Raw genomic sequence first — 15424 nt, 5'->3', positions numbered from 1 at the left:
AAAAAAAAGACATCAGACAGGGTGTACAGCACACAGTCCTTTATTGTAAATGTTGGAAAAGTCAGAAATGAAAAAACAAAAAAAAAAAAAAAAAAAAAAAATCTAAAAAAGGTGGTCTGAGTTGCAGAGATGGATCACAGTTCATCTTGTAGGTATCCTAGGAAAAGGGAAGTTGTCGCACGATGGTAACTTGTGGTAATTAAAAAAAAAAAAAAAAAAAAAAAGCCACAAAAGGGTACAACTCTCTAATGCCTCCGATATAAAAGCAGAACATGTGGTGCATCATGCAGCACATCCCCACGCCTCAAAATAATAACTGCACCAGGCTTACAGCACAGAGTGTAAGCTTGCAGCGGTGAGAGCGCTAGGAGGGGAACGGGGTGCTCAAAGTGAAAACGAGGGCCTGTAGTGCACAAGCAATGTTCCAGGCACTGCAAGAACGATTTAAACCAGGGCTGCAGGGCAGGTGCTCTCCTAACAACACGGCTACATGATCTGCCAGCCAGAGACACAACTTCATCCCTTTCCCTCCTGGATTACTGTCAAAATGAAGTTATATAATTCAAAATGGGAACTCCTTTATTGCGTATACATGAGCATAGATGTATACACGACCTCAGAGTCCAGTGAACTTCCAACGTGACTTCTGACAGTGTGTTGTTCGAAAGATAAACTCAAAGGGTTAAAAACTCCTTGATATCTGCATACCGAGCATGCTGTAAAAACTAAAAGACAAACCTAAATAAATAATAATCACAATAATACATTCGATGCTGGTGCGACACAAAACAGTTCTGACTTCAACATAAAAATGCTTATAACTTTGACGAGTCAATTCTACCACGGCAGCAGCTCAGAATGTGACCTCTGCAACTGTTAGTTTGCAGGTCTTTTCACACGCACGTATGCATATGTACATTATCTACATCGTCCCTCTGAGATTTGGAGCATCGGCAGTCCTGTAGACCATTGCACTGCGACGCCCGACCACACCTATTTAAACTGCCTAATACTGTGCTTATGTGCAAAAGTAAAATTTTTGTAACGTCCGACAAATATGGTTACAGGGGGGGGGGGGGGGGGGGGGGGGGGGGGGGGGGGGGGGGGGGGCAGAAGGAAAGAAATATGTATTTGACGTAGAAGCACAGTTACTATAGTCGTTTCATGTTTGAGCAAAGTCACAAACAAAACAACATGTTGTGGAGAAAGTCATACAGTTGCATATTTAAATAAACAGTAATATTATTAATAATAATAATAATAATAATAATAATAATTAAAATAATTGATATTTGCAGACTTCGAAGCACTCTTATGTTTGCATGTATATATATATATCCATCTATAAAAGTTTGAGTTGCTTTGCGATGGTGGTGTTGTTGCCTGCTTTCCTTTAGGATCACCGCTGCTTCAAAAGCGCTCTGTACATGGCGAATCCCAGGACAGCGAACATGGTGGCTCCCACACTGGCCCGCAGCCAGAAAGTGGAGCGCTTCAGATCTGCCTGCATCACGTGTCTGAGGGGAAAGGAATGGTGGGACACAAGACTTGTGGTTAGAACTGCCACAACACAAGCCAAGGACATTTCCAAGCACGTAGGCATAAAGAGCAGACTGGGTAGGCTTGGCAGCTAGATTTTCAGAATAAGGTCAAAAATAAAATTTTTTAACCCAAATGGCTGTATGCAAGATATGCTGTAGTGCTGCACGAAGTGATTATTCGCATCAAGCTCTCCACAGGCGAGGGTCATTGTCATTCAGAGTGAAAGTGGAGAACAAGCTGCCTGGGTTTGTGTGGATCACTGTTCTCCTCCAGTCTAAAGCTATGCACACTGCAGTTGGCTTGACAACCGTATTTACAAACAGCACTCACTGCGCTTGTGTGTTGCGCACACACCTTTCATTACTGAAGTGAGGGCACTGCCTGCTTAAACAAACCGCTGAACTCGGGCCGATAACATGGCCGTCAAGCTCAGCTAAGCTCATTTTCGCAAAGCCAGCGGAGAAGGCGTTTCGCTTTTTCTAATTAAACGATAAGCAGCACAGTGTGGGCAATCTTCCAACCTGAAGGCTGGTGGGAACGACTCCAGGGGCATCCCAATGACTGGATAAAAAACCTACACGAGCCAGGAGTTTGTTGAGATGATGACATCATTGCTTGTGTGGCAGTCCACTGAGCACCTACTGTGGTTGTGTTAGTGTGGTTGTAATTTACTCACACACACACACACACAGTTAGTGCACATTAACCAAACTGAATTAACAACCACACTCGATACTTGAAAAGGATTAACTAGTGCGGTTGTCGCTGCCCTTTGGAACCGAACTATGTGTGTACACAAACTGTATTTAGAGCAAAATGTGAACTCACAACCGCATTTAGCCTGTGTGTGTAGGTAGCCTAAGAAAAGCAGCGACCATCACAAACCCAAACAGCTGTTTCTTCACTCATTTCACTTGGAATGAAACATTGGCCCAGTCAACACCAATGACCCTCACCTGTGGAGAGCTCATCCAAATAACCGTTTCGTGCAGCACTAAAATCCATTTCCACAAGACACCTGGCAAGTATACTCACTGAGCTAACCGAATGATTTTAACAGTATCAGTTATGAATTGCCTTTTTTTGTAAACAGTGTGTACAGCATTGTTAACTGGTAAAGGACTATGACAAAGTGGAGTTACACGTTTTGAAGCTGAACTATTACAGTACAGTTCTGGGTCAGTTTAAAACAATGTCCCATAGACTACTTGCATAAAAATCAACAAGGAATTCTGTAAAAGCAGTAATAAAAGAAAACGATCATTCGGTACTTTTTTTTGCAAACATAAAAAGAATGCATTGTAGATAAGAAAGTCTAGCATATTAAAACAGCAAACGTATTAAACTTTTGTTTGTGTAGTTAACAAAGTTTACTAAACTGATACTGTGGCTGACATTGAAACAATATCACAGAAAGAAAAGCAAAACACAGGATGGAAATAAAAAAAGAGGAAGCTCACAATGCTGACAACAAGCAAACACATGAACACTGGCAGCTCTAGCATGAATGCACACACTGTGCACAGGAGCCCTGGGCAGCAGCAATGCTTGTTATAACCCTGCAGTGTCTACAGTAGAGGAGTTCACAGTAAGAGCATGCTCAGTTAAACTACCAAATTAGTGAACAGTATGACAGCTTAGCAAGAATGCAACTCAGGCCTGAACAAACGGTGAAAAGTGCATGTTCAGTTCCTCTTCAAAGCATAAGAGAATATACTAAACACCTGGGAGATCTCTTAAGGAACGGAGTCAACTCACATAATGTCAGCCCACATCCGAGAACCATAATGACATAGTTATTTAATAGCAATGTACAGGTACTCTAGACTCTATAGTACAGGGCAAGGGGTTTGAGCAGTGCATAGACAGCATGAGGGCGGGAATATTGATTTAGTGGAGTGGAAAAATATTCATTTAGGGAATAAGGGGAAATGTTAACGGTATGAAGATAAAACAACATGGAACTCAAGATTATGAAAGCACATGCAATGAATAGATCCTCTGAGAAATACAGAACAAGAATGCATATGACAATCTTCAGAATCACAAATCAGTCATATTCTTATTCCTAGAGATGGGCCTACAGCATGATTAGCTACAGTGACAATGCTTTTATTTATGTTTTTAGTAGGCTTTTAAAAAAAACAAAACCAGTGACCTATTCTGAAGGTGTTGTTATGCATCACAAACATTTTTGCACTGGGAGTGAGCTGAAAACGCAGTATTTCTTTTTAAGACATACACATTTCTACAGAAATGGAAGCAGACTCCTGCTGCATAGCGGTTCCATCCATTCCAGGTATTATTAAGAGCATAACCACAGTGTATAAGTGACAAGCTCAGGTGTGCCTTACTGAACTCATAGTAAAACCAGGAATGGACAAACTGCTGTGGAATGGGAGTCTTATTTCCATCCCTGTTTCTATTCCATATTCTCTTTCGTGTTGCAGGGATGACCAAATTGGGATTTTATAATCTTAAATGGGGCACCCAAGGAGAATTTCAGGTCACCTTAGATCTCACTTTGCCTTTCCGACATGACCCAAGAGTTAAAAGGTCTTCTGTCACTTGGACCATTGATTGGCAAGGTGCTCACAAAGAGCAGCTTAAGGAACATGTACAATCTGACCCGCTTGACCAATACAGCAGAAAGGCAACACAAAGGGTTAAATCAAGTCAAGGAGCTCATATCTCCCGGCCCTGGCCCTTTATAGTATTTTACTCCTAAAATCTGCCTAGAACGCCTCAAAAAAAAAAAAAAAGGGGGCAAATCATAAGATATATAAAAACACAAAAAAAGAAACCCTTCTAGTTCAAATGTGTGTAGGTTTTTATTTCTAAGAGGCTGCACAGAAAAAAAAAACGCTTGCTTAAAACACTTGTGGCACTTTCCTAAAATAAACATTAACCCTTTGAACCCTACAAGCTGGCAGCCTCCGCATCCTGGCTACTGTTTTAATTCCTTCCACTCAATCACGTGCCTCTGAAATCTCCCTGTGGAAACAGCGCAGTTCACATGGGTGTCTCTCTAATCAATCTCACACCCTCCCCCGTTATTTTAACACTGCAGAGTTTGAAACTTTATAAAGCTTTATAAACTAACTCCCACGCAGTTCAAGGTGAAATGCTGCTTGAAAATGATATGATAATAAAATAAATACAAACAAACAGCTGTTGCATTGCAAAGAAAACTTCTACTACGCAAGAAAGAAAAAAATACCTTTAAAATTAGAATGCACATTGAAAAATTGGGACACACACACACACACAGTTAGAAGGAAAACAGTCAAAATGAGTTAATAAGATGAAGTGCCAGCCAAACAGATGAAAATGAACACCTATGGAAAATAACAAAATTAGAATAAAAAAAAAAAAAAAAAAAAAAAACACATTACAGAGCATGAAAGAATAACGAGGGATTCAACACAAGAGGCTCTGAAAGAAGATCCTTAAAAGCACTGAAGAGATTTTCGTGAAACGGTTCTGGACAGTTCAAGCCAAAGACCGCATCGTACCAATACATTCACATCAACATTAGCAGGGTTACAAAAGACTTAATTTGTAATGCCACAAAGTAGTTTTACTCTGGCTTCCTGTCGCAGCTAACTGGAAAAACTGGTATACATTTACAGGCACTCCCAATTTGAATTGTGTGGATGCTACACACAGTCTATACACAGCTCTGACAGCTCTCATTGTAGCCACCCTGCTAGGTGGAGTTCTAACAGCAAAGACTCCCATTTGCAACTCTGTGGTGTTGCACCTTTATATACAAAAACAAAAAAAAAACACGTGTGAATGATGCAAAGTGATAAGGGGGCACCCATTTATAACTGCTTTGTGGCACAGCAATTGTCCTGACAATACTGTATATAATCCAGGTTTTGAACCTGGTTTATACGTCTGAATGATGTTTGATCAAAGTTGAAAGATCAACTTGGGTAAGAAGTTTTCTTTACACATTTGTACAGATTTAGAAACTTCATTAAATAAATGCATGCGTTCTCTGAATTCAGGAGACTAAGTCTTATTGCAAGGGTTTGTGCCAAGCATGTCTTGGGAAAATCAACACGATGCGTATCACAAAGCTTCCGGGTTGCACTATGGTAAGCACAAGTAAAATGCTTCCAGGTATAATATAAAAGCCAGCCCCATCCTCCCGGCACACTTGGAATCTCATGAAATAAAGTTTTAAAGACCTGTTGAGAACGGCAGTGTAGAGTTTGGTCTTTACAGAATGCATCAAGTCTGAGTTGAGGAAGTTGTGACAGATGCAGAAGGTGCACCTGTTGCAGGTGCACATGCAGCGTAGGCTGGCGTGGCTGCGGAGACACACAGAAGAGGAGGAGGTGAGAGCTTACCCACAGGAGCAGGGCTCTCGCTCGGCACACTAGCGCTGTGCAGCACGAGCAGAGAATACACAAGATGAAGAACACAAGGGAACAAGAGGAAGAAGCTGCCAGCACGGCAATCACTTTCATAGGGCTGTACTGATCAGATCTGACTGTACACATTACAACTGCTAAAGTGACTGTGCGTGTGTGTATATATTCACACACACAACATACACAAACTCTAGCAAGATGCATAAAGGTTCAATTGTTTGTGTCCCAATGTAAATTTTGCCTACAAAGTAAATGCACAGCCCTAGGTGAAAATATATATAAAAACTATAGAAGGAATTTCTCTGAGAAGCTGCTATACAAAAAAAAAATAAAAAAAATAAACACAGCATTGAACTACTGCTAACTAAACACACTTAACTGAGACATCAAAGGTGATAGAGGCACTTGACTATATGGATACTAATTGCTAATATCCCTATTGCTAATCAATGCAAAACCTGACAAGGTTTAACAAAATATAAATAACGTAAAAATGCAACAGTTTCTCCTTTTCGTTTCATTCAACTAACCTACTCCTATTACCAGCTCTGTCTTTCTAAGATGACTGCCAGCTGTCATACAGCGAACGCTTTGCTGTTTTCCTGTCTCCAAGTTAGCTAGTCTCCATGCAAACAGTTTCAACCAGGACAAACAGACAAGGCGCAGGAAACAGAAGGAAAGACATTTCATCTGGCTGGGGGTGGAGTTGTTCTTATTGAAGACAGTTCTGAAACACTGTCAAGCCGACTTGCTGTCAGCTTCCAACACCTGAAACTATTTTGGTGTTTATCCAAAAGCTAAACATTGCGCATGTATAACATTTTTCAAGAATGCTATAATTCAGATATAGCAACGAGATCTAGAATCAATTCTGCTGTCTAAACAGTTCTGAACTATTATTATTATTATTATTATTATTATTATTATTATTATTATTATATAAATATAATGGATTACTTGCCAAGTTAATAGTGTGGAAACTGAACAGGTAATTACTTTTATTACAAGACTCCCCAGATAAAATATTACTGTTGTAAAATGTCTTTCTTCTATTGAAAAATAAATAAATAATAACATTTAAAAAATATCCCAAGGCAGGGGTGGGGGTAGCGGTTGGGTCTGGATGGGTACGGCATGCTGGATGTGCAGCCCGGGGCTGAGCTGCTCCGGCACTTACGGGTACATGGCCATGGTGGTCAGTTTGATGTAGATGTCTTTGCTTGGGACATCCATAGTGTTGCAGGTGAAGGGCTGCGGAGGAGGCATTTTGTGTTTCCTGCAGAAGTCCAAGGGGGAGAGGCTGCAGTCCTGCTTCACCTCGTGCAGATCGGACTTGGCAGCGACGATCATGCACGGAGTCTTGCTGTCCATGAAGTGTTGCTGTGTAGGAACATGCCAGGATCAGTGACCTGCAGCTGGCTGAGGAACCGTGCCTTACTGACAACATGCACGTGACGACAGATTCAGCGACAACACACTCAATATTTATCTATTTAATAAAACACACAAATATAAGCTGTACCTTGAATATCCTTGCACAAAATTCAAATGAACTGGGGTTGCTGGAGTCGTACACCAAACAGACGACATCGCAGGCAATCTCGGGATCAGAGAGAAATTCTGAATCTGTGAGCAGTTCATGTAACTGCAAGGGGGGGGGAGAGAGAGACTGAACTAATTATACACAGCTGTGTTTTTTTGTTTTGTAGGTACAACAATACCAGGATCTCCACTTACTTCCTTATTCTCTGAACTCACCAGTAAGTATTTCTCCTGGCCGTACACATAAGTGGTGCTGATTGCGTAGAAGGATTTGTGATCCTCTCTGATCTGCCTCTGTCTCTGCAAGCAAAGATAAACAGAACCACCTGTTTATTACAGTGCCTTTCTACAAAAGTGGAGGTTATTGCCATTCATTCAGGCATTGCCAGGGTTAGCCCAGGTGACCCTACTTTCAGTAAGCTGTCTGAAGATGCAGCCTCTACTGAACTTGCAGAAATCCTATCCGTGTTAAAACGTGTTTAACAGGGGTCAGTCCAATCCTGATTCACGCAGGCGGGTGTTAAGGTTACAGCAGAGCGCTTGGGTAAAGGGAACGCTGAATCCCACGCAAGCGGAAGACGAGCGCCAGTGTTTCTTACCATCAGGTTGCGCCCCAAGAAGGCTTGAAGGAAGGCACTCTTCCCACAGCCTTTCATCCCGATGACGTTACAACTGAAAACGTTCCTCTGAGTCTGCTTCTTCTGGAGGTCAATCTTCTTGTCTCTCGTCACTGCAGGTACAGAGCAGATACACAGTCACAATTACCCTGAGAGATGCGTAGCAGGAACAGCTGCACATGGGCCAGCAGAGGCAGGACAAGCAGGTAACGAGCTGCTTTTAAACCCTACACAGTAGCACCTTCATACGGGGATGAATTTAAAAAAAAAAAAAAAAAAACCCTCTTCTTTATATGGGGACATATGGAAGATGCAAATGCATGATATTTGAGGATGCCAAAAATGTATTAATGATGTGCCCAAACCATTTTTTCTAAAGCTATTTAAGGTTTCATGCAGGAAAGAGTTAAGTAGTATTGTGTGCTGCTTGATGCATCTTTTGCAAAGCTGGCAGGTTATGATGCCAGTCCCTCACGTTGAAACCAGTCTCACCAGTAACAGACGCAGCCTGCGACTCCTGCTCTGATATAATGGAGTACCCCAGGTAGCCCATGTACTCCAGGCAGCGCTGCACATCTAGATACGTTGTTAACCTAAAGAAGCAAAAACAAACAGAGACGCCTGTCAGTGTGGGAAGCCCCTTCAGGGCAGATAAGCCCTGCTGTGATAAATCAATAGAGGTAAACAGTTCCTTTGGCATCTCTGGCAGGGGTGACCGGATTAAAAAAAAATAACGATACTTAGGGTTCAGTAGGCACTTTACAGTGGATTTGCACAGAACATTGCATGCGTGGTCTTGTGGGTTAGATCTCTTGACCTGGCCAATTCCATGCCACTTGGATGTCTGGATTCTGAGATTCGGATAGTGATTTTTTATACATTATATATTTCATCAGGGTCATGTAGTTAACTGTTCAGGGTACAGGTAGGTGAACTCTTTCCCTGAGTAAACAGGTACTCACGTCCACTGAGACAGGTATCCCTGGTAGGTGATCCAGCCTCTGTCATTGGTGCAGACTGTGTTATGGACATCTGGACCCCAGGGCATGTAGGGGAAGACTTTGAATAGATCCTTCAGCTCATCGGGGGACAAACCACAGTCCCTGTCCTAAAGGAACACCACACACAAAGACCTCTACATAAGCTTGAAAATAAATCATTTTTTATTTTAATAGATAAATGACATCAGTAATATTTGTAATTCAGCTGCTTTTACTGAACAAAACAAATAAAATATGGCTGTGCTTTATTTTATTTTAAAATCCATTATTAAACAAACTTACCAAATCGTGTTTGTCAAAAACACTCTGAAGGAAGAGATATGCATTGTGGTTTAATTCCGTTGTACAATCTGGTGGGATTTTTAACCTGCAACAAATGAAACATGAGATTATTTTTTAAAAGGTTTGCATTCTGCCCTAAAAACCAAGCACAACTATCGTAAATAGGAAAGCAGTCTTGCAATGCATCCTTGTTACTTCGATAAATCGCCCAGAATAATCACCTAACCAGTCCGCACTGTGCACCCCCTACCGCTGTGCACCCCGTCGCTATGCACTGGTAAACTAGGTGAGCTGCTGCTTTCTGGAGATACTCACAGAGGGAACAGGTAGTCCTGAGTGAGCTCCAGATCATCACCGTATCCGAATCGACGCAGCACTGTCCACGTGGTCTCATGCCGCCCTCGCTGGATAAACAGCGTGTGGAGAAACAGGAAGCCTGCACACACAGCCACGGAGAGGAACTCACAATGAAGCTTTGCATCAATTTAAACACACACATTCAAGTACAGACCACAACAGTACTATGCCAAGCATACGGAAAACTCTGAAATCTAGTCTCCAGCTGCTGTAAACAATCTAATCAGCAACCCTAAGTTACACAGGTCAAAGATGTATAATTGGCATCTGTAAATTAAACTCAAAGCCCTCCTTTCTGCCTACATGTTAAAAAAAAAAGCAACTGTCTCTAGTGTTCTTTGCATTCGCTGTTTAGGTAAATCTTCCTCCACCAGGGCAAGTTGGCGAAACCGATTTCACCGAATTCCGCCAGTCCACTATACTAACTGGGTCTGACAGGGTCTCAATTCAAATTGGGCTGTATTCAGGCTGCTGCCAATGGAAACAAACAGGACTGATTTCAAGTCGCTTTGATGAAGCCCCAGTGCCAGATGCAAACACAGCACTAGAACTCCCGAATGCCATAACCTGACAATCCGGCGTCCGTCCAAATCACACAGAAGCACCCGAATCAGCGCTTACCTTTCAGTGTCAGTCCATTATCAAACACCCCGTCACTCACGTTCTTCCGGACCACGTTCTTCACATCCTCCAAGGCCTGAGGAGCCAGGGGGGTGTTAAAGCATGTCTTCTGAAACACATTGAGAAACACATGGCGATGAGAACAAGAGTAGGACAAACCTGCTGCCAGGCGTAATGGAGAAGAACAGGAAGATCGATAACCAGAATCAATGCCCACTAAGTTACTGTTCTTTCTTAAAGTAACTATAAAAGTGTACTATAAAAGTGTACTATAAAAGTGTACTATAAAAGTGTACTATAAAAGTGTACTATAAAAGTTTTGGATCATTTATCTTTATTTCAGAGTTCTAGAAAATCAACTAATCCTTTACCCTTGTAAAAGTTTACCAAAGTATTTGTGCAGTTTTCGCATGGTTATATTATGCATTTAATATAGTTTACCCTGGTTTGCCATGTTTATCAATATCCTTAACCACAACTTAATTACACTTTGCTATGCTTTCGCAACAGTACTCTTTTATAAGGCTGTTTCTCATGCCAAGGTACGAATTCAGCCAGCCTGTGGAAGCATTTCACATGAAAGCCTCCCATACAAGTCTGCCGCTAACCTGAAAGAAGTTGAGTTCGGCATCGTTAAGAATCCCATCGTTGTCCTGGTCTGTAATCTTGAAGATGCGTGTCAGGGCTTTAATGCAAGCAGGCTTCATCTGAAAGAAGCATTAGACAGTGTGAACCAGGGGGGGCTGCACAGATGGGGGATAAATGACTTTGCAACATCATGCAGGAGTCCAGGTTTTATTTATTTATTTATAAAATCTCCAGTGCAATACATCACGCGGCACCACCGAGATGCCAGCAATGATATTACTCCGAGCGGTGCTGCATCTTCAAACAAAACAATCAAAATAAAGCACTGACACAAAAACACAGCTACCAAACAAGAGGGCTACAAAACAAGAGAGGGCTACTCCCACGACAAAGGGAGGCCCTGCACCAGGGACCTAACCAGGCTTTAGCATGGGTTCAATTAACCACCGAGAGCCCAATTTCCTCCCAGAGATTAACAAAAGGGCTTCTGCGTTTCTGCAAGGAAACACACCAAGACGAGCCTACCTCTTTTTCCTCGGGGCAGTACAGGGGGCCCGTGGGATGTAGAACAGCCTTCTGTGCGTAATAGAACAGCTCAGAGATGTTCTTCAAGTTCTTTGCTGAACACTAGGCACAGATAAAACATGAAACAGCTGTAAATGACTGTTGCGAATCATCCCTACCTTGTCAATAAAGTTATTATTTATGAATCGTGTAAAAGCTCTTTAGGTATAAATCTACATTTTGTTTCTGCTGCGTTCGTTTTAAATAATAAATCATACACTAACACACCTCAACACAAGTCTCGATCTCAGTGTACTGGTTCATAATGGGAAGGATGGTTTCCATGCTGCTGTGCTCCACCAGGTCCGATTTGTTTCCAACCAGTATCAGAGGCACTCTGTTTCACAACAAACCATAAAACGAACAGCAATACAAGTTTAAAAAAAAAAAAAAAAATCAGCCACAGCAGAAGATGCATTAAACATTGCTGCAATATCACCTTCATACTGATATTTCTAATCTTTGCAGGCAACACGTAGTGGTGTAGTTATGGCTAGGTACTGTATGGGTTCAAGGCAGCATGATTCACAGACACACACTGGACTGTCTCACCCACTACCCTTGACACTCGCTTGCTATTACCTTGTTAAGTATGAGGCTCAGGAAAAGGTAGGCAAGTCGAGTGCTTTACAGCTAACTTTTAACAAGCAACTCCACCAGATGCGTGACCTTCTTAAATAAGTAAAAACCTTTTAAAACTATCGTTTGATATTACTTCTGTACTACTATAAAAATGAGCAAAAGATGATTACAGCACATTCTTCAGTACCTGCTATCCTTGTCTGTTCTATCATTGATTAGAGGAATCCACTGACTAGTGACCTGGAAGAAGGAAACTGGGTTTTAATCTTTGCACAGTAAAACTGTTCCTCGCACTGTGAAACTAAACCCAGAAATCAAACATACATTTAAAAGGGAAGACTTTGTATTATCTTTCAGAAACTGCAAAGAATGCATACTTGTAGCCTACTATCTTAACGCAATGTGGCCTGCACGTTTGCATAAAGTTTAATAAGCAAATGAGCTTTGCCAGTATAAACATACCTTCTCAATGGAAGTTTTATTGTTGACTGCATACACTATGCAAATAACATTGGCCTAAAAGAGAAAAGGAAAGATATTAGTTAATCACAGTTGCAAGAAAGTGCAGTAAGGGTTTAAAATCGTAACTAGTGTGTGTAAAAGTCACCTTTGATATTTCCTGATAAAGCTGTTCGTCTGTTTGTTCTGCTTCTATAAAAAAGGAAGGAGAGAAAAGCCATGTTTTACAATACAAGGCTTATATGCTGGCGATCCTCATTCTATGCAGATGAAGCATCTAAACAGTCAAGGTGGCGCAATCTGATAGTAATGTGACAATACATGACAAATGATCTGTTACCTGAATAGTCAACTATATGAGTAGGGACCCTTTCTGGGGTGACATCAGCAGGGATTGTGATCTCTTCAGCCCGAGGAGGGACCTTAAATAAATACAGATGTGCTTAACTTAAGCTATCTACCATTTAGAATTGTGCCTACCACATTCTGATAACAAGCACAAATAACGATACATGGTCAGGGTAAGGCTAAATGAGTAATGAATCTATAATCCAACACACAAGCATCTTGCCATTTTTAACTCTTTTTCATATCAGCTCCTGTCTGCTACCGTACACGTCAACATCGTTTCTTTAAAATTAGCATTTTCATGAATTTTTTTCAATCTCCACTTGTAGCTACAAACAGAGACTGGTTTCACAACGCTGTGTTGGAAATAGGATGACTCACTTTGCATAGCAGGTGGAGCCAATCCTTGTTCCATAAGAGCCGAATTAGTCACACCCGAGTTAAATGGGAGAAACCATGAAGAGGAACAGCTTGGGTGTGCCTAACAAAGCTCACTATGAAAACTAGAACCAAATGCCCAGCAACCACAGCCTTATTCCATCCCTATAATGCAAGTTCATATTTGTAATATGAATAACTCTGCAGCCCACGACGGCTTGTGTTGTCTGGGGTCCATGTTAAACGAGTTCTGGTGGTCTCAGCCGAGTTCCAAGCAGACACAGGTGTCTACATTACAAAACCACAATCCCAGTAGGTGGCCTGGCCCAGTGTGAGCACCCACTCCCTGCATGGACAGTGTGCAGTTTAGGTTTGCAGAATCACATTGCTGCTGCTGCCCCTTTACATATATTATCAGACCTGTCATGGGATACACACTTACCTCGTCTGGGAACTCCTCGCTGACCAGTGACATAATCAAGGAGGTTTTCCCAACTCTGGCTGTAAAACACAAGCGGAAAATCATTGATGTAAATACGGAGCTCAAATCAAATACACAATCGAAGACCTTCATCGTGAATCCAAAAACGTACTGTTCTGGTGTGACAATGAGCCCACAGCCCTCTCCGGGTCTAATTATAATGCCAAGGTACACTGTATTACAACTAGCTATTTTAATGCTAAGGTACACTGTATTACAACTGGCTATTTTAATGCTAAGGTACATTGTATTACAACTGGCTACAATAGCATTGTCTTTGCAACACTGAACAGGTAAAAAATAAAACATTTTAAAAAAGTGTACATAGTGTATTGGACACAATGACCATCACATGTGTCAAACTTAATGTTCCAAAACACAACAAAATATGCCAGCCTGGAAAACCTGACTAGGTGAAAAAAGCACTTTGTTTCAGCCTGAGCAGAATACACGTGACAATAATGTCAGTCACATGTCAAAACATGTTTGTTACCATAGCAGTAGCACAGTGACAAAAGGCGTGAAGCAAGTTTTATCAACATAAACCGTGTAAAGTTAAGAACATATAAACCGTGCTCAAAGTTAACATGTCTGTCAATAATCACTGCTGCCTACAGCTTCAGAAAGAACTGCGCATATCCTTGATAATCCAAGTAATAAATCTCACTATCACATATCAGTCTGGAGCGGCGCAAGGACGCTTACACTTTCCATTAAACAGGATCCTCCCTGTGTGTTTATGTAATGATCCTGCAGCTTGTGCTGCCTGCTTCAGCCTCGCAAATACCGTACTGTCAAAACCAGATGAGCAACACACACAGCCTACAATGCAACTCACACAAGCAGTGAGAACTACATACCATCACTCCAGTGTGTGATTCCCCATCGGCTCGGTATTGTCTTAATGCAGTCTCCATTATATACTCTCAAGAGCGAGTCATGTTTTCTCTAAATGCTACTTACTACACTAGTCGCATAACTGTCAGTCAGCGAGCCTAATAAAATAGCACTAGAACAAAAAAAAAAAAAACAGACTAGAAAACATTAATAGAAATATAGTGCTGTGTTACGTAATTGTGTTATGACGATCGTCATACAACGCTTTTTACAAGTTTACGCGAGGAAACCATTAGTACGCAAAGCACAGGTCAACATTCAAATATGAAACATGTGTTTGTGCGCTGAAAAGTGAAACACACACACTGTGCATGTAACTTGTATGCAGCGGCTTGCAGGAGGAGTTAAAGCAGGACCCCGAAATAGCCAACTCACGTTCCCCTACGAGCAGTATCCTCACGTCTTTCCGCATGGTTTGGGGGTGCTGTGGTTCCAGTCCGGTACAGCAGTCCTGGCGCGGAGGTGCAGTGGCTCGGTCCTTGTCGTCGGCGTGTTTCACTGCAGCATTGTGAAACCAGCCCGCTTCAAGCAGCGTGGAGGACAAAACGGACGGGCGGCTTCGGGGCCGCTTCCGGGGCTGCACCGCTCGCCTCTCAAGCACTTTGGACGGAGCCTGCTTTATTGCAGTGTAAGCTACCAACAGGTCCTGTCGACATTTTCACCAAGAGCAGAGTTTTTAAATGATTTTTAATGACATTGTACGGTAGATACCCCTCCAACGCACACCTCCTTCCACTGACCTCCGCCGCCACACGACTACGGCACCGGTGTAGGGACAAA

General features: G+C 41.9%; 1 protein-coding gene across 3 annotated transcripts; it reads right to left on the bottom strand.

Moving 5' to 3' along the window:
• Positions 1-1183: 1183 nt before the first annotated feature.
• LOC121295750 (mitochondrial Rho GTPase 1-like) lies at positions 1184-15414 on the bottom strand. Of its 3 annotated transcripts, none has more exons than XM_041220755.1 (20): positions 15020-15414; positions 13709-13767; positions 12881-12962; positions 12689-12732; positions 12544-12597; positions 12269-12321; positions 11728-11836; positions 11461-11562; positions 10956-11054; positions 10348-10456; positions 9685-9805; positions 9370-9454; positions 9049-9194; positions 8579-8679; positions 8069-8199; positions 7686-7769; positions 7450-7572; positions 7105-7307; positions 5742-5864; positions 1184-1517 (listed from the first exon to the last, which is right to left on the bottom strand). In XM_041220755.1, exons 1-20 carry the CDS (start codon positions 15054-15056, stop codon positions 1400-1402), a joined length of 1983 nt encoding a protein of 660 aa, XP_041076689.1. In that variant the 5' UTR covers positions 15057-15414; the 3' UTR covers positions 1184-1399. The 3 variants fall into 3 exon arrangements, with proteins under 3 accessions (XP_041076689.1, XP_041076690.1, XP_041076691.1); XM_041220756.1 differs by having other exon boundaries at positions 10348-10453; XM_041220757.1 differs by lacking the exon at positions 5742-5864.
• Between the last annotated feature and the right edge of the window lie 10 nt (positions 15415-15424).

The sequence above is a fragment of the Polyodon spathula genome, chromosome 20 (assembly GCF_017654505.1).
Source record: "Polyodon spathula isolate WHYD16114869_AA chromosome 20, ASM1765450v1, whole genome shotgun sequence".
NCBI lineage: Eukaryota > Metazoa > Chordata > Actinopteri > Acipenseriformes > Polyodontidae > Polyodon > Polyodon spathula.
This window is presented reverse-complemented; position numbering and strand designations above follow the sequence as displayed.